General features: G+C 43.9%; 1 protein-coding gene across 1 annotated transcript; it reads left to right on the top strand.

The window, feature by feature from the left end:
- Positions 1–8,851: 8,851 nt before the first annotated feature.
- LOC114645803 (neuritin-like) lies at positions 8,852–18,971 on the top strand. The gene is made up of 3 exons (XM_028793652.2): positions 8,852–9,028; positions 9,467–9,614; positions 17,553–18,971. Exons 1-3 carry the CDS (start codon positions 8,902–8,904, stop codon positions 17,797–17,799), a joined length of 522 nt encoding a protein of 173 aa, XP_028649485.2. The 5' UTR covers positions 8,852–8,901; the 3' UTR covers positions 17,800–18,971.
- Positions 18,972–19,267: the final 296 nt, after the last annotated feature.

Genomic DNA, 19,267 nt, shown 5'->3' with positions numbered 1-19,267 from the left:
AGCAATTTTGGATTTGAATCTTAGTATTTATCACATAAATACCCTTCATAAAATACATTTGGTAAGCGTAATGCTGAATTACTCTAACAGGTGTCTGTCAGACTCAAGTGGTCCGCTTTTAAATTTCACTTCAGCAAAGTTTTCCTAGGTCCAAAATACTTTGAATACGACTGATCTAAATGTACTCTTAGTGAATGAGCGTGTGTGTGCATAAAGGGGGCTTTGTCATTGGCTGGTGTCCCTTTCTAGGAGTGCACCCATAAGGACTCTGGCTTTATATGACCCTAGTCCAGGGGTCCTCAATCACAGTCCTGGAGGGCCGCAGTGGCTGCAGTTTTTTGTTCTAACCTGGTGGCTTAATTAGAAAACAATTCTTGCCAATAATTTAATTTCATGGCTTGTTAGTGCTTTAACTCTGCTATGTCAGTTAATTCTCATATCCTGGATTTTCTTCCCCTTTGTAAGGATATCATCCAAATGATTTGAAGGCTAAAATGGAGGAGAAATTCTCAGTCCTTCATTTTTTTCTCTTCACTTTCCTTCCAAGTATTTAATTAAACCAAATAGTGCATGATAAATACACACGGGTGTACATGGTAACAAGCTAAATGGAGAAATGCTGGTCTCTTTTGTCATTTGCATGTTATTGCTAATTAAGAGCAACTAAAAACCAAGAATTCAGCTGTTTAAGACTAAAATAAGAAATAAGGGTTCAAAATCTTAATGAGCGAGACCACTAAAGTGAAGCAGAAGTGTTACTTGAGCAATAAGCGCTTCTTATTAAGCAATTGGGTTGGAGCAAAAACCTGCAGCCACTGCGGCCCTCCAGGACCCTGACTGAGGACCCCTTCCCTAAACAGAAAAAATGAATGAATAAAATGGAAGTGAATATTCATCAGGCTGTGCATTTCCTGTGCTCCTTATCCAATTTACAGGTTGGGTTTACTTCTGTTTAATTCATCTGCCCGCTCTTCTCTCCACTACCTTTCGTTACCATTGTGTGCTTGGCTTGTTGGTAGCACGTTGTACGTATTAACATTGCATGTTGTATGAGCCTGGCAGATTTTAGACTTCTTTTTAATCATCTTCATCTTAAACATATTCATGATAAGACAATTTTTTTGTGTTGTGATACTCTACCAAAGCCTAGAAACATCTGCTCTTTCAAGGTAGTAATTCTGTGCCAAATGTGTGACAAGGGAGAACTTGGCTTACTCAACCACACGCAGGAATTCAGTTTAATTGAACTCGTTATTATATGCAATATCATATTTCCGTTAACACGATAGATTGTTTCTGGCTTGATGCAGCATTAATTATTATCAAGGCGTCAGAGACATCCCATTTTGGCAAAACAGGCTCCAGGCCAGCTTCTCCTCTATGACCCCCTTTGTCGCCGTGCCCCGTGTAGTTCACGGTAACTCCCAAGCATTCTTCCATTTCCACCAAACAGTAGAATCCCATCAGCCGCAGCTATATTTTGCCTTGCAGAGGATTACAGTGGCCTCCAGCTGAGCTTTCATGGCCCTTTTCTCTTTGAAAGTGTCAGACACTATCAGCAAAGACCAACCTGGCAGCTGTCTCTTGTATCCTAGGAATTCTATTCAGTTCTTCACTTAGTGCTCTTGGAGTTGGCTCTTACAGGACACATTTGTTAAGAACGGGGTCCTTTGACTACTGATAGCCACTGGTCGGTCGTGGAATTGCCATTATTCTGGCCTTTTAGTTGACTTCTACTCACACGTGTGTGACACTGTATAGTTGTTTGCACAGTGTCCGATTAATGGTGGGTTGAAATTGTGTTGTCTCGAGTTGCTTATGTCTTGTGTCGTGGTGAAAAATTGTCACCAAAAGGCTTTTACCTGAAATGAAGGCTATTAGGACTCAGAGGATAGGCAAACAGAGTTTATGGTTTTATTGCAATAAAACAACAATAATAACACAAACTCAACCCAATATGGCCAAACTGGACTGAGCCCTGAACAGGCCAAGAATCACAGTTTATATAACTATTTCTTATCATTCTGACCTCGCTCAAATTCGCTGTTCCCTCTGACTCCCCTCTGCACCTGTCCAGCCGGTACCTCGAGTTCTCATGGGAACCATTATTATCTCCTGACTTCCTTCTGCAGCTGGCCACTGGTATTTTTACTGTCTATTGTTCTTTTTTATTTTTGCTGTTTTTGCTTATTTTGGTTGGCCTCAGCCGGGCAGATGTTCTTTCTTTCATTTTTGGGCTTTCCCTTATCACTTCCCCTTCCTTGGCTTTCAAGCTATTTTATACTTGGTGGCTTAAAGCTAAGCTTTAATTAAAAAGAAATATGGCATGTGATTTTATTTAATCATTTGCTTGGCAGGCCTGACTTGCATTAATATCTGCACTAAGGTTAATGCTTATATATTTTTCTATATTTATTTATGCTAATACATGAATACACTCATTTTATTTTCCATACATTACATCATCTTGACCTTGTTGTAACAATACATTTGCTGTTTCTGCTGACTCACTATTCCAGCTGGTTTCTCACGTGCCTACCCTGACCATTTTTCTGTATTCCGTCATTGGTATCATTCCTTGCTTCCTAGCCTTCAGACAACAGGTGTTCTCCTTATTCCCCCTTCTGTTGTCCTCAGATAGTTTCTGTATGTCATTTTCTTCCTGCTGTATTCTTCCTTTCCCAATATTTGGTATTTTTGCTTCAAGCTTAACTAGAAAATGCAATATGACTAATGTCTTTATTTAACTATTTGCTTGTCATGTCTAATTTATGCTAAATCTAATGTTTCAGAAGCTGTCAATTACTTTTATGTCTATTTATACTAATACTAATACATAAATTTTTATTTTCCATACCTGTATCCCATGTTTTTGCACCTAACCAAAGTCAATTCTGGTATGTTTCACATACTAGCAATTAAGTGATTCTAATTCTGAAAGCTCTCGACAATGAAAGCATTAACACCGGACAAGGGCTATAAATTGTTTGTGGGGGAATTTCTTCTTGATTACAGTGGTAAATTTATTAACTTTCTGAAAACAGTATGCTAAACATTGTGGCGAATCAGTTTTAAATAATCAGCCTTAGATCAGTCTGTGTCGACAGATTTTAGCATTCAGTAATACAGAATAAACAAGGTCACTTAGCTGTAATTGTGTAAGTTGACTGTATACAGTGCATCCAGAAAGTATTCACAGCGCATCACTTTTTCCACATTTTGTTATGTTACGGCCTTATTCCAAAATGGATTAAATTCATTTTTTCCTCAGAATTCTACACACAGCACCCCATAATGACAATGTGAAAAAAGTTTACTTGAGGTTTTTGCAAATTTATTAAAAATAAAAAAACTGAGAAATCCCATGTACTAAGTATTCACAGCCTTTGCTCAATACTTTGTCGATGCACCTTTGGCAGCAATTACAGCCTCAAGTCTTTTTGAAGATGATGCCACAAGCTTGGCACGCCTATCCTTGGCCAGTTTCGCCCATTCCTCTTTGCAGCACCTCTCAAGCTCCATCAGGTTGGATGGGAAGCGTCGGTGCACAGCCATTTTAAGATCTCTCCAGAGATGTTCAATCGGATTCAAGTCTGGGCTCTGGCTGGGCCACTCAAGGACATTCACAGAGTTGTCCTGAAGCCACTCCTTTGATATCTTGGCTGTGTGCTTAGGGTCGTTGTCCTGCTGAAAGATGAACCTTCGTCCCAGTCTGAGGTCAAGAGTGCTCTGGAGCAGGTTTTCATCCAGGATGTCTCTGTACATTGCTGCAGTCATCTTTCCCTTTATCCTGACTAGTCTCCCAGTCCCTGCCGCTTTAAAACATCCCCACAGTATGATGCTGCCACCACCATGCTTCACTGTAGGGATGGTATTGGCCTGGTGATGAGCGGTGCCTGGTTTCCTCCAAACGTGATGCCTGGTACTCACACCAAAGAGTTCAATCTTTGTCTCATCAGACCAGAGAATTTTCTTTCTCATGGTCTGAGAGTCCTTCAGGTGCCTTTTGGCAAACTCCAGGTGGGCTGCCATGTGCCTTTTACTAAGGAGTGTCTTCCGTCTGGCCACTCTACCATACAGGCCTGATTGGTGGATTGCTGCAGGGATGGTTGTCCTTCTGGGAGGTTCTCCTCTATCCACAGAGGACCTCTGGAGCTCTGACAAAGTGACCATCGGGTTCTTGGTCACCTCCCTGACTAAGGCCCTTCTCTCCCGATCGCTCAGTTTAGATGGCCGGCCAGCTCTAGGAAGAGTCTTGGTGGTTTCGAACTTCTTCCACTTACGGATGATGGAGGCCACTGTGCTCATTGGGACCTTCAAAGCAGCAGAAATTTTTCTGTAACCTTCCCCAGATTTGTGCCTCGAGACAATCCTGTCTCGGAGGTCTACAGACAATTCCTTTGACTTCATGCTTGGTTTGTGCTCTGACATGAACTGTCATCTGTGGACCTTATATAGACAGGTGTGTGCCTTTCAAAATCATGTCCAGTCAACTGAATTTACCATAGGTGGACTCCAATGAAGCTGCAGAAACATCTCAAGGATGATCAGGAGAAACAGGATGCACCTGAGTTCAGTTTCGAGCTTCACAGCAAAGGCTGTGAATACTTATGTACATGTGCTTTGTCAATTTTTTTATTTTTAATAAATTTGCAAAAACCTCAAGTAAACTTTTTTCACATTGTCATTATGGGGTTTTGTGTGTAGAATTCTGAGGAAAAAAATGAATTTAATCCATTTTGGAATAAGGCTGTAACATAACAAAATGTGGAAAACGTGATGCGCTGTGAATACTTTCCGGATGCACTGTATGTTTTGTTAGCAGCTATTTATCTTCATTTTTGTTATTCTGTGTATGCTACTCTTTGCAAAATATACTTAATGGTGAGGTGCTTGTAGAGTTGGACGCTGCACATCTGTCCAGGAGGGCAGCAGCAAAAAAGATGTGAAAACGATCACGAAATGGGAGAACACCAGTGAGGGTCGAGTGCTGGATGTTTTCCCTGACTTGTGTTTGTTTAATTGCTATTTTTGTGATTTTTGAGATATTCTTTTTCATGTTTTGATGTGATTTCTTTATTATTTGTATTCTGTCCCTTTAAATGTGAGTCTGTTCCTTGTGATCTGTGTGTGGCACCTCAAGAGGCAGGCCACTCTGATGTACGTCACCACTCTGTGACCGCCCTCTGGCTATTTAGGGATCTGGGATGAGGACCTCGGGAGTGGCGCATTAGGCTTCGCCTAGGACCACCTTGTAAGTGGGCCCTTTTTGCTGTTTCTGAAATTTTGGTTATATTGTCTGTTTTTGAACAAATATTCTCATTTGTAAACATTTCTTTTGGTGAAGTCTATATCTTCAAGCCAGAGCTTTCTGTCCCTTAGTCTTTTAGGACTTCAAAGGCATTTGTGAACTTTTGAAGCCAAAACTACTTTTTAGGTCAAAGCAGCCATCTACACTCAAAAACAAAACAACAATTAATTTATAACAATTATGCTACACAATGTTGTACAAACAAATGGTGTTGATTTAACATATGCAGAGGGCTTAACAGCCACATAAAGTACAATTGTTGATATTTAAAAATGTAAACATATCAAATCTGGATTATTTTTATTAACCTAAGCATCTTTACTAACTGCAAGAAAAAAAATTCTTCAGTGCAATTCACTGAGATCAGGGTGGGCAACACGTATCATAAATCAGCTTCCACAACCACACAAAATCCAAGGCATTCAGAAAAACAAATCAATTTCCTAAAAGTCTTTAACTTTGTTTCCAAATTTGTAAAGGTGTGGAGATCCTGTGGACCACAATGCAACAAAAGGGGCAGATCTTTACGGAAAAATAGGACGGTCACATATATAAAACTTGCTTATTTTAAGTCAGCATAATTCGACTGTATATTGTGAAGCTAAGTGTTAATTTTGAGTAAGACTAACTTAAAATAGACGAGTAAAGACAACAATCCCTGAGGATGTTGTGCTTCTGTTTAACAAAAATAATTTAATGGATTTGTTTCAATGTCATTTAATTGTGTTGCTGTGACATAAAGAAGATGATGTTGATGTAACTAGAAAAAGCTATGTAATATCAAAAAGCATGATTATTTTAAGTTTAATTAACTTCAATTAGATAAATAAAGTCAACAACCCTGTTGGTTATTTTTAGATTTTGGGATCAAGCTGCCTAAGTAGGCTATTTCAGTTTTTCATTTTTAATAAATCTCCAAACTTTTATGAAGTCATTTTGGGTTATGGGCGGCACGGTGGCGCAGTGGGTAGCGCTGCTGCCTCGCAGTTGGGAGACCTGGGGACCCGGGTTCGCTTCCCGGGTCCTCCCTGCGTGGAGTTTGCATGTTCTCCCCGTGTCTGCGTGGGTTTCCTCCGGGCGCTCCGGTTTCCTCCCACAGTCCAAAGACATGCAGGTTAGGTGGATTGGCGATTCTAAATTGGCCCTAGTGTGTGCTTGGTGTGTGGGTGTGTTTGTGTGTGTCCTGCGGTGGGTTGGCACCCTGCCCAGGATTGGTTCCTGCCTTGTGCCCTGTGTTGGCTGGGATTGGCTCCAGCGGACCCCCGTGACCCTGTGTTCGGATTCAGCGGGTTGGGAAATGGATGGATGGATTTTGGGTTATTAAGTATAGATTGGTGGGAAAAATGGAAAATTTATCAATTTTAAAATTAAATTTACAATTCAATAAAGTACACAGAAAGTGACGTCTGAATTCTGAGTCAATATATCTCTCTGTCTGTCATATAGTGCCTGTCCTATCTATCTATCTATCTATCTATCTATCTATCTATCTATCTATCTATCTATCTATCTATCTATCTATCTATAGTGCTCTTCACTATCTATCTATCTATCTATCTATCTATCTATCTATCTATCTATCTATCTATCTATAGTGCTCTTCACTATCTATCTATCTATCTATCTATCTATCTATCTATCTATCTATCTGTCTGTCTGTCTGTCTGTCTGTCTGTCTGTCTATTTATCTATCTATAGTGCCTTTCCTATCTATCTATCTATCTATCTATCTAAAACAGCGCTTCCCAAACTCGGTCCTGGGGACCCCCTGTGGTTGCAGGTTTTTGTTCCAATCAGCTTCTGTTTTTAATTGGACTCCTGGGGGAATTAAATGAACTGTAATTTCCCAAATTTCCCAAGTTCTGTGTTTTGGGATCAACATAGAAATTAGAAAATTAAGTTTGGTAAAAAAAAAATAAAATAAAATGTTCCAATCAGTTATGGGAATAATGTATTTTTTTCTTTTTAACAATGCAGCATTTTCATCTTGATTTTCATTCTACTTTTCTAGGTGTTCTAATTGTTTAATCCACTATTTACTAATTAGTAAATAGTAGTAGTTGCAGCCTTTGCTTATTCAGTGTTGTTTGCCTGTGTCTGCTCTGCTCGTTTTTAATTGTCATTAATAAGATACAACGAAGGGGAAAAACTGCACAGAGAAAGGGCAAAATATAATGAAATCAACAAAAGAGAGTTAAGCATTTAAATCGATAGCAAAAGCAGAAATATTTCTAAATGTCTTATAAATGTGCTTTTCTGAATGTAATAAGAGAAAAAAAATCCCAGCTAATTCAATGAGCTCAGTGCTATCAGGTGTTGTCATCGATTATGAATCTGATTGGAACAAAAACCTGCAGCCACAGGGGGGCCACAGGACCGAGTTTGGGAAACGCTGATCTAAAATGTATAATCTTAGTACTTTACATCACACAAAATAAATTCACTTTAATTCTACCAGTTCTAATTTTAGATCTCACAATATTGCTTCACTCAATTTTCTGTTATGTTTAAACAGGGTAAGCAATAATAATCTTTATGCTTCAAAGCTTGTAATATTAACTGATTTATAGTGTTAATTCTATATGAAGCTATGTTTGAACTGTTTATTTTTTTCATTTTAAATGTATAATTTATACACTAATAACCTCACATTTATTTATTTAATTTATCCATCATCTATTTCTTCATGTCGGTGTAGCATTGGCGCAAGGCGATTGCCAGCTCCCGACGGGACGCCAGTCCGACACAAGACCCGCGCCCACACACACAGTTTCCAGTTCTGCAATTTTTCACATTTATGATTTTTTTAAACCCGTCCATATAACGATGGTTTTCCTATCCATCAAGTGCGCTTTCTTTGGGCGTTGAGCTCTCGGAGACACAACTTTGTTCGCACGGCTTTACTTTAATGAGTCAAAGTTTTAAAAACGCGTGATGTTATTAAAATCGCGACTTGTGCCGGCTTTGTAGGGCCGAATTCTCCCAATCAGGTGGCAGCTTTAGCCAAGGTACGGCGTGTCGCCGGTTTGGATTATTGCGCTTCTTCGCTTGACTGACAGCTGCCTGCTCGCGGGATGCTCGGTGCCCGCAATTGACGAGCGGGCTGCGGTGCAGAAAACCCCGGTTCTGCCACGGGCCGGCATTGCGGGCGCTTGTTTTTTTTTCCGTGACATTTTATTGGTCCCTCTAAGTATCCCCACCTATCTGGGCAGTTGGATACACACCTCTGACGAAAAGCTTTGACTGCTCTGTTGGTGCTTCTCCCTCCTGCTGATACTCCCTCGAGAACAAATGCTGTTTGTGTGTGTGTGTGCGTGTGTGTGTGATGGGGGAGGTGAGGATGAAGCCTCAGTAGCCCCCAACGAACGCGCTGTCCCCCTGTGCCTACTTCAGTTTCACATCTGCTTCGCTCATCGCCACCTCCCCTGCCTTATGGTACCCTTCTCTTAACTCGTTTCCACCCCCCGCTCGCTCTCTCTCTCTCTCTCTCACACACACGCGCGCACACACACACAGTGCCCCCCCCCCCCCCTTCTCCCCCCACAGCCCGCTCCCTTCCTCCTCCTTTCGCTCTCTCGCTGTCTAAGCAGATGCTTCGTTCCTTTTTTTTCCTTTTGCATCGCTGCTTGCTTTATTTCGTTCCGTTGGCTCTGGCTGACAGGCTGGCTGAGATGGAGCTCGGGTTCAAGGGCTTGACATTGCTGCTCATGCACACTAGTGAGTCTTCCTCGACCGATCCTGGATGTCTTTGTGTCATTTCTGCCCCCTAACCTATTCTCACCCACCCCTGAATATGGATCGCTCTTTACCGTCCGTCTTCTTTTCCTATTGTGCACCTTATTTTTTTTTAAACGAGACTGATCTATGCGGGTGATGTGTCATATATAGCGCCTTTAATGGAGTCCGCGTGCCTATGCTCTGAAATGCGATGCTCTTCGCCCCGATGTTACAATGTGGTGAAGTTGGCATCAAAGGCTGCCATTGCCCACTCTGTCACGTTACAAGGTTTCCGATTTGCTTCTTGGGTTGGCAGCGCCTAACACGAGCTGGGCACTTTGTCCGTTGCCTGTCCGGAGAGCGCAGGGTTGTATGTGAATAAATCGGGTAGTTCTCGCTCTCCTGTAATATAGCGCCTTAACCGCTTCTCTTTTTCAGTTCTAGGCTGGGCTGCCGGCGCTGGAGGGTCGCGCTGTAAGGACATCTATCGAGGATTTTCCGAATGCCTGCTACGCCTGGGAGACAACATGAGTCAGTATGTGGAGCAGGAGCTGGTGGACTCGCATGAGATCGACAACGTGTGCGCGTGAGTCTGACAGACCGGGGTATGGCATCGTCTTCGGGGGGCTTAGAGGGGAAGGGGAGTGTCCGCCGCTTCGGCACACAAGTGTCAGAAATGCCCATGCGGCTATACGCAGATGGCTGCTTGTCACTCGGCAGATGTCCCGAGCGGCTTCTTCTCGCGGTAGGGCTACGAATCTTCGGCATCCCGGCCGGCCGACCCCCTCGGTGCCGGGGCTTCAGTCACGTGCAGCCGAGAGCTGGAGCGCGAGAGTCCGCCGCGAATGCACATCTTATCATTTATTAATGACGGCTTTTTAAAGAAACGTGGAAAACCACTTTTCTGTAAGTGTACAGTAGAATGGGGCGGCGGAGGAGGAGAGGGAGTGTCGTGGAGGTCCACGCTAGCAAGTTAAACGAACACTTAAAAGTGCATCGGTGGCTGTTCATAAGGTGGTCGTTTAGCTGTGACCAAGGTGTTAAAGGGGTCGCCGTATGTGCTCATTTAACCATCGATCTACTCCAGTACTAAATGACACCGTAAATCAGAGACCTGCCCTTCGTGGTTATTTCATATTAAACGCTAATCTTTTTTTTATTTACGACTTGATTTTTTTTTTGTTGTTCTTTTGCCGGAGTGTCAGGAATCACGCGGAAATATAACGCTACAGCAATACTCACCTTTTCTTTTCGGGTGGATAAAAACAATGAAAAAAGAGTGGGATCGTTCAGGTGTATTAGCCGTGGATTTAGTGATCCGACCATGCATTTTCGATCGGTCACAACATGACGTGAAACCAAAATGATTATTAATATTATGATAGGGTGAGGCAGAGGTAGCGCTGTTGCCTCTTAAGCCGACCTGGATTCGACTTCTCCCTGCGTGGAGTCTGCCTGTGCTCCCCAGGTCTGCGTGACTTTCCTCCCACAGTCCAAACACAGGCAGGTTTGGTCAATTGGCGACCCTAAACTGCCCCGCGTGTGTGTGTGTGTGTGTGTGTGTGTGGTCTTACGGTATGCTGATGTCCTGACCAGGGTTTGTTCCTTCCTTGCACCTTTGGTAGCTGCGATAGGCTCCAGAAGCGTACTTAACCCACCATGTTTGAACCCGTGCTCTTCGACTTGTAAGGTAGCGCACCAACCACTGGTCCACCATGCTGCCATTGAGTGTTTTTGTTCTAGCACCGCTTTGGCGCAGGTTGTCAGTGCAGACAACTGAATTTTAATATGAAGGCAGGTGGGGGTCATTGCTTAACTGCACAGGCATTTCAGATTTTTGACGAGGTGTAAATATCACGGCGATAAACATGCTGGAAATTTGATTTGGGAGGCTGAAAACGAACAGAATGAAAGGGCAGACCGGCGAGGGGCACTGCTTTATAATGATTGTTCAGTTAATATTTAATGATATTTATTTATTTATCAAAGCTTTGGTAAATTGTCGAAATGGCAAGGCAATAAGTGCGTTTTAATTTAAATTCAAAATGAGCAGAGGAATTGCCGACTCCAGGAAAGCGGGCACAGGAGGCATGCAGTGGTTTATTTAATGGGGCTTATTATTTACTTGGGCTGTGAACCTGAGTTGGAATAAATGGGTTAAGATAATAAATGGCTAGGCAGACACAGATTTATTCAGTTTGGTAGCAGATGTAAGTCACAGCCTAACATACACAATCACATAACATTCTACAGTCTGCTTAATGCATTTGGGGGTTGTGGGGGGGCTGGAGCCTCTCCTGGCAGCATCAGACACAAAGCAGGCAAAAGCCTTTAGACGAGTCTCACACACCCACTCGGGGCCGATTTGAACACAGCAATTCACTGAACCTCCGAGGCCTTGGAATGTGGAAAGAAAAGTAAAGCACCTGAAGACAAACCCACACGGAGACGCAAGGAGAACGTAAAAACGAAATGCAATCCGGCGCAGGGTTTGAATTGAACACTGAATCTGTGAGGCAGCTCAGTGAGCTCGTATTAATAACTGTGTGTCCAGCATATATGTCGTCGTTTACACTCACTAAGAAAATTCTTAGGACCACTTCACTAACACTGGGCAGGACCACCTTTTTTGCTCTCAAAACCGCATGGACTGCACGAGATGCTGGAAACATTCCTTTGAGATTCTGCACATTCGTGTTGTGAATCTCCTGCCAAAGACGTTCTCTTAAATTCTGATCTGGTGACTGAGAAGGCCACTGAAGAATGCTGAACTCGCTGGCATGATCATGAGACCAGTTTGGAGCGACTTCTGCTCTGTGCCATGGTGTGTTAGCATGCGATACACAGCCATTAGAAGAGGGGTAAAGTGTGAACATGAAGGGAATGCACATGGTCAGCAACACAACTCAAATAGGCTGTGGCATTCACGCGATGATGGTATTAACAGGCTCACATTGTGCCAAGAAAACATTAACCACACCAGCAGTCTGGAGTGCTGACCCGATACAGGTGGGGTACGTGGATTCATGCTGTTGGCACCAAATTCTGACCCTCCCATCTGTGCGTCTCAACAGAAATCGAGATTCATCTGACCAGGCTACATCCAGTTTTGGTGAGCCTGTGCCCACTGCAGCCTCCTGTTCTTGACAGGAATGGCACCCAATGTGGTCTTTGCCTATCAGCCACAAGGTTTGACGTGTTTCACGTTCTCCGATGCCTTTCTGCTCATCACAGTTGTACACAGTGGTTATCCGAGTTACCGTCGCCTTTCTGTCAGCTCAGGCCAGTCTGGTCTTTCTCACCAACGAGGTGTTTCCATCTGCAGAGCTGCCACTTATTTTTTTTATCTTTTGTTTCTCACATGGGCGGCACGGTGGCACAGTGGGTAGCGCTGCTGCCTCGCAGTTAGGAGACCCGGGTTCACTTCCTGCATCCTCCCTGCATGGAGTTTGCATGTTCTCCCCGTGTCTGCGTGGGTTTCCTCCGGGCGCTCCGGTTTCCTCCCACAGTCCAAAGACATGCTGGTTAGGTGGATTGGCAATTCTAAATTGGCCCTAGTGTGTGCTTGGTGTGTGGGTGTGTTTGTGTGTGTCCTGCGGTGGGTTGGCACCCTGCCCATGATTGGTTCCTGCCTTGTGCCCTGTGTTGGCTGGGATTGGCTCCGGCAGACCCCCGTGACCCTGTGTTCGGATTCAGCGGGTTGGAAAATGGATGGATGGCTGTTTCTCACATTATTCTGAGTAAACTCTAGTGAGCATTGTGTGTGAAAATCACAGGAGGTCATCAGTCATGGAAATACTCAAAGCAGCAACAATCGTGCCACAGTCCAAATCCCTGAGATCACCCTCTGGTGTGTGATGTGAACATTAACTGAAGCTCCTGACCTGCTTCTGTGTGGCTTTATGCATTGCGCTGCTGCCACATGATTGGCTGAGTAGAAAATTGCATGGATAAGCAGGTGTACCGGTGGTCCTAATAATTTGCTCAGCGTGTGTATGATGGATATACTGCATTATACTTCTAAATCTAACACAATATTAACCCCGTTCACTCAGTCTGGGGCACAAGGCAAGAAATTAGCCAGCCCAGTCCATCCATTTTGGAAACATTTCATGCACAACACACACAAGGTCATTTTAGAATCTTCAAGCAGCCAAATGGGGACAGCTTTGGCTTGTGGGAATACTTGAAGAAAACCCACCGGGACAGTAAAAATGTAAAAACAGTTACTTGAGCATGGGGTAGAAACCCTGGGTGCTGAATCTGTCAGGCGGTGGGTCAACCACTGCACCACCATAATTCCCTTGAATAAGTGATTATGAAATGGACGACTGATGGCTTTGTGAAGTGTATGTGTGTGTCTGTCTGCTATCGTGTGCGGGTGTTTAGATGTACGTAGTATACGGTGTGTGTGCAGGCATACTGAATATAACTGGGTAGCATGGCAGTGCAGAGGGCAGCATTCTCAACTCCAAGCTCTTCAGCTCCAGTTTTATTCCCAGTTTCTTTCTTTTCTGTGTGGGTTTCCCTGTGCTGCCAGTGCTCATGTACTGTATGTGGCTCTAATCTGGCCCAGTGAGTTCGGGGGGTCAACAACGGCACCATGTTGTGTATTGGGGTCTTTTCAAAGAAGAGAGTTGAGAAAGTGGGCAGAGGAGTAAAGAAACTCACTTAATGTTGTATGGTGTGATTGATATTCAGATGGTTTTCATAGTACTGGGTGTTGTACCGTGTTAGCCATTATGAATGTGGTGAGAAGTCAAGCAAAATGACCCCTTTTATTGGCTAACTAAAAAGATTAGAATATGCAGGCTTAAGAGGGCAACTCAGGCCCCTTCTTCAGGCAAAATGTAATACAGAAAGTGGAGTTCCCTGTGTTTATATACACACTAGGACAAGAAACAACATTAGAAAACCTTTAAGTGAGACAGACATCTTTAACTCTTTCGGGGCTGATGTATCGACTTTTGTCAAAAGGAGGAGTTGACGATGGCAATCAACTGTAAACTGTGACAAAACCAACCGTTATGTTTTAGTTGGACTCTCGTTGCTAGAAGCAAAGGAGATTTCAGGCGCTCGTGTGAGTAGCAAGGCGCAAACAACGGCAAAAATGGCACTGACATAATGGTGAGAGATCAAAGCGAATGCGTAAAGCAAAATACTCCGTGGCTGAAGTTTTGCCTGCTATCTCTGAACTGGACTATGACTTGTCAGACTCCGATTTTGATACGAGTGATCGAAAACGAATGTGAGGTTCCAGCTTCAGCTGACTGGTCCGCAGCTAATCGTGGTGCTGAACAGGTTCATGTAGCTGACATGCCTACAGCAAAGTTCGCCAGGAGGACTGCCACTTAACAAGGTAGAGGTAGAAACCAGATTGCAATGCACTGCGACTGTGACCGCTGCTGTTGCTGCCGCCATACGAAAACAGCAAGCCTGCCGCACATTCTTGGCAAACTGGCAGCATGCAGCAACAGACGTTTTACATTGATTTCTGTGTGAAACCATTGCTTTTCAGAAACTATGTTTTTTGGAAAAATATATTCAGCCCTCAAAGAGTTAAATGTAAAAAATTAACAGACCTCTCCAGGCTAAGATTCATTAAGCAAGAAAGGAGAACAATGCATAGACAAAGTCTTTGTGTTCATAGAAAAGCTTTAATGTGAAAATTTGACAAGTGTCAAGTAAGAAATGGGAAAGTGAGCAAAAGAAAGAAGATGGCGAGTCATTTTGTTGTAGTAAGTAGTCTGTTAAATATCCGTCTGTCTACAGCGCATATAAAAATACTCCTCTTTTTCAAATCTTCACTTTCTAGTGTGGCATAGTGGTTAAGGCTTTAGACTTCAAACTCTGACTACTGACACTGTGTGACCACAAGTAAGCCTCCTTACGTGCCTGTGCTGCGACTGGGAAAACACAAGAAATGTAATCAATTGTATCATAAAAGTGTAAGCCAAGTAAATAATTGGGAATATATTGTTGTACAGCATTGATTCACAGTGGATGTAAATTGGGTTCTTTGACACTGAACAACAGAAAAAAAGACTTTAATGCCAAAGTGAAAACAGATCTCTGTAAAGTGGTCTAAATTTAATTGCAAATATAAAGCACAAAATAACTGATCTTGTAAATATTCACCCCGTTTATGCCAGTGTTTCGCAGATGCCCCTTTGGCAGCCATGACGGCCCACTGAGGACCCACTGAGTCATGCTCGTGCTTTGCACATCTCCACACTGACGCTTATTCCTCATTTATCCTGTTTGTCAATCTGCTCAAACTCTGTCAGGTGTCGTGGAGATCGTGAATTCACAGCCTTCTTCAAATCCAGTTACAAATTCTCAGTTGGATTGAGATCTGGACTTGGGCACTGCCACTCCAGGACAGTAACATTTGAGGTTTGTGGCACATTCCTGTGTAGCTTTGGCTTGATCCTTGGTGTCGTTGTCTTGCAGGAAAACAAATCTTCTCCTATAGTGCACGTTTTCTGGATGCTGCATCAGGTTTTCCCCCAGGATTTCTCCATGTTTTGCTGCATTCATTCTACCATCAGAAGCCTTCCAGGGCTCGCTGCAGGGAAGCATCCCCAAAGCTTGATGCTGCCACCACCACCCTGCTCCAATTAATAATGTGCATTTTTGATGGTCAGAAAACTCAATTTTGGTCTCCTTAGACCTTAGAACCTTCTTCTAGTTGACTTCGGAGTCTCCTACATGTCTTCTTCTGAGATGTCATGCGGTTTATTTATTTAGTTTTTTAATAGTGGCTTTCATTTGGCCACAAGTCAAGTTGGGGAGCATGCACTGGTACAGAGCATTGACACACCAACCACATGACGAAACAACTCGATTCCAGTTGGCAACCCCCCAGGCAGACACACAGTCCAGTCCCACCCTCCAGAAATGACCCTCTATCTGCCGCAGCCAGGTATTACGTAGGCGACCCCTTGGCCTGGTCCAGCCACTTGGGTCCCCAGCAATGAGGATCTTACAAGCCGGATCACCCTCGGGGAAGCGCGCCACATGGCCGTAGTGCCGTAACTGACGCTCCCTCACAATGCAGGTAATGTGCCTCATTCAGGACTCCATGAGCAACACAAAGTCAAACCAACGGTACCCAAGGATTTTCCGGAGAGACACAGTAAAGAAGGAGTCCGGTCTTCGTCTCAGGTCACTGGATAGCGTCCATGTCTCGCAACCATATAGCAAGACAGGAAGCACCAGGACTCTAAAGATTTGGACCTTCGTCCTTTTGCATAGATATCAGGAGCACCACACACCCCTTTCCAGCAACCTCATGACCCCCCAATGCTCTCCCAATCCGTCTACTGACTTCATAGGAAGAGTCACCAGAGACATGAATGTCACTGCCAAGGTAAGTTTTGGCCACCCTCCCATAAAGCTGTAACTGGTGAGGCATCTGTGCACCATCTCTCCAATCTCAGCCACTGTAGCCTGCATCTCCGTCAGACGTCTCTTGGTGGCCTCCCTCACTACTGTTGTTGTTCTTCTTCTTCTTCCATAATACCTCAGTTTGTTGTGGATGGCAACAGATTTACAACTGTGCCATATTCTTTCCATGCCTTAATGGTTGATTTAACTGGACTCCAAGGGATATTCAGTGACTTGGACATTTTCTTTTCTCCATCCTATGAGTTGTCCTTTTCTTGGAGTTGCTTGGCGTGTTTTTTTTTGTTTTCATTGGGTATGTTAGGCCACCATACTGACTCACCACAAGCTGAACCTGCCATATTCAGGGGCATTTAGACTGCGGTCAACTGAAACCCCAGACTGGTGAAGCCAATTAGCTGCACCAGTGAGGTTTTACTGTAGGTCTGTCACATTAAAGAGGGTGAATACGTACTGTACGTGATTCATTATCTTGTTTTTTTGTAATTAATTTAGACCACTAAGCAGAGAACAGGCTTCAGTTTGACATTAAACCTTTTTTTTTTTTCTGCTGATCTGTGTCAGAAACACCAGGACTATCTAATGTAGTGCCTTTCACTATCTATCTATCTATCTATCTATCTATCTATCTATCTATCTATCTATCTATCTATCTATCTATCTATCTATCTATCTATCTATCATATAGTGCCTTTTATCTGCCTATCATTATCACCTCAATGTGATTAATAACATTATTTAATAAAGTTATGAAGCTGAACTAAACTGAAAATGGCACGCTCAGGCACTAATCAGTTGAGTTTCATTTCCGAGGCCTTTGGCAGTGCCAGGGTGAGCTGCCAGTGATGTGTTGGAGGCTGTCAGTGCGAGAGGACATGTCCTTAATAACAAGTATTTTGGAAATTAAGTAGATAAACGTTTTGTGACGTGGAAAGCAATTCCATTAGTGCAGATATAAGCCATAATGCGGCGTTTCCTGGGTGTGAGCTGCACACACCACCCGCCTCCCCCAAATGCCCCGAGTTGACTGGCGCTGTACTAATTCTGTGCGTTTTTCTCCTTTTTCATCTCTAGTTCTGACTCTCCACTCTTTCTCTGTCTGTTCACTTGTTTGCAGACACTGGGACGAATTTCATGCGTGTGGCATGGCTGCCATCTCAGACTGCCAGCTGGAGGTGCAGGGCATTTGGGATTCCTTGCGGCAAGAATCAGAAAAGCTCAACTTCCAGGGCAACCTTTATGACCTGTGCAGAAAACGAAAGCAGGCCAACCAGGACAAGCTGATGGGCGGCGCGCACAGGACGGGGGTCCCGGTCAGCCTCCTGCTCGGCCTCATCGTGACCCTGAACGCCCTGCTTTACTGACTCCTGATCACTTGAGCAGCATGTTTTCTCGTATTTTGTTTTTCAGTCTTCTTGTGATGGTGTAACACTTTTTCTGTCTCTTTGAGGTATCTCCTTCACCACAAACGCACTGCCTGTGTGTTATTTACTGTTATTGGTAGTCAATCATCCACCCACGAGATGACCACCTTCTCACATCCATTCACCAGCCCCTTATGAGTGGCACTCGGCCCATCTGTCACACTGTATGCTGAACAGTATCAGTCTGCTTGTCCTCTTGACTTTAACTCAATAATCACAATACTTTAATTACACCGTTACCACTCTAAATCAATAATACCAGCCTGTATAGTGAATATAAATGTTAATTCCTATCTGACCCTCACTGACCACCTGAAATTCATCTATGGACCCCCTAGGGGTCCACGGACCTCAGGTTAAGAACCCCTGATCTATAAAGTAACAATTAAAATATTTTTACCTGTAACTTTACAAATCTAATTTCTTTGTTTGAAGTAGAGGCGCCTTTTTGGACCCTGATACTTCTCTACTTCTATGAAGATTTTTCTATGTGAACAGCAGACAGGAGTTACCTAACTGTTGTTAAATTTAAATATTAAACACAACGTCTGTCTGTCTGTCTGTCGGTCTCCTATACAGTCCTGTACCCTTTGGCTGCTCTCGAGGACAATGCGGTCAGCCTTAACTATTTTTGAACCCACATTTGAACCCTGGGGATCCCAGAGGTTTGTTTTTATTTTACTTGTGTGCTTCAGTTTGCCCACCACTGCCACCTGCTGGCGCAGAGCAAGTGAACCACCTGAGCAGACTGAAGGCCAACTGGCAGACCAAAGCTTAACATGACTTATCTGGGCAGCGCCACGTGCTGCTTCTGTCTACTGTAATGTAAAAAGGAGCATCTTGGGCTTTTGTAGAGGCTTCATCGAGAATGGAAGTGCAGCACAACCTGAAGGAGAACTAAAGGGTGGTTGCTTCAGTCCATCTTTGTCGGCCCCTCTTCAGGTTTTAAGCACTATGAACTGTCTAGTTTGAACTAAGACGATAAGTCAGGCATGACAGCATTCATGGTCACAACCCAGCAAGGAGTTCTTGCAATTCTAGAATTCCATCCATCCAACCCGCTGAATCCGAACACAGGGGTCTGCTGGAGCCAATCCCAGCCAACACAGGGCACAAGGCAGGAACCAATCCCGGGCAGGGTGCCAACCCACCGCAGGACACACACACAAACACACCCACACACCAAGCACACACTAGGGCCAATTTAGAATCGCCAATCCACCTAACCTGCATGTCTTTGGACTGTGGGAGGAAACCGGAGCGCCCGGAGGAAACCCACGCAGACACGGGGAGAACATGCAAACTCCACGCAGGGAGGACCCGGGAATCGAACCCAGGTCCCCAGGTCTCCCAACTGCGAGGCAGCAGCGCTACCCACTGCGCCACCGTGCCGCCCATTCTAGAATTC

Source organism: Erpetoichthys calabaricus, chromosome 2, assembly GCF_900747795.2.
Source record: "Erpetoichthys calabaricus chromosome 2, fErpCal1.3, whole genome shotgun sequence".
Taxonomy (NCBI): Eukaryota; Metazoa; Chordata; class Cladistia; order Polypteriformes; family Polypteridae; genus Erpetoichthys; species Erpetoichthys calabaricus.
The sequence above is the reverse complement of the archived record's forward strand: the minus strand, read 5'-3'. Positions and strand labels throughout refer to the sequence as shown.

Excerpts from the sequence above, each read along its gene's own strand:
- LOC114645803 (XM_028793652.2), top strand. The coding sequence starts at position 8,902 with ATGCTTCGTTCCTTTTTTTTCCTTTTGCATCGCTGCTTGCTTTATTTC. Across the intron at positions 9,029-9,466 it reads ATTGCTGCTCATGCACACTA|TTCTAGGCTGGGCTGCCGGC; the intron begins GTGAGTCTTCCT and ends TCTCTTTTTCAG. Across the intron at positions 9,615-17,552 it reads GAGATCGACAACGTGTGCGC|ACACTGGGACGAATTTCATG; the intron begins GTGAGTCTGACA and ends ACTTGTTTGCAG.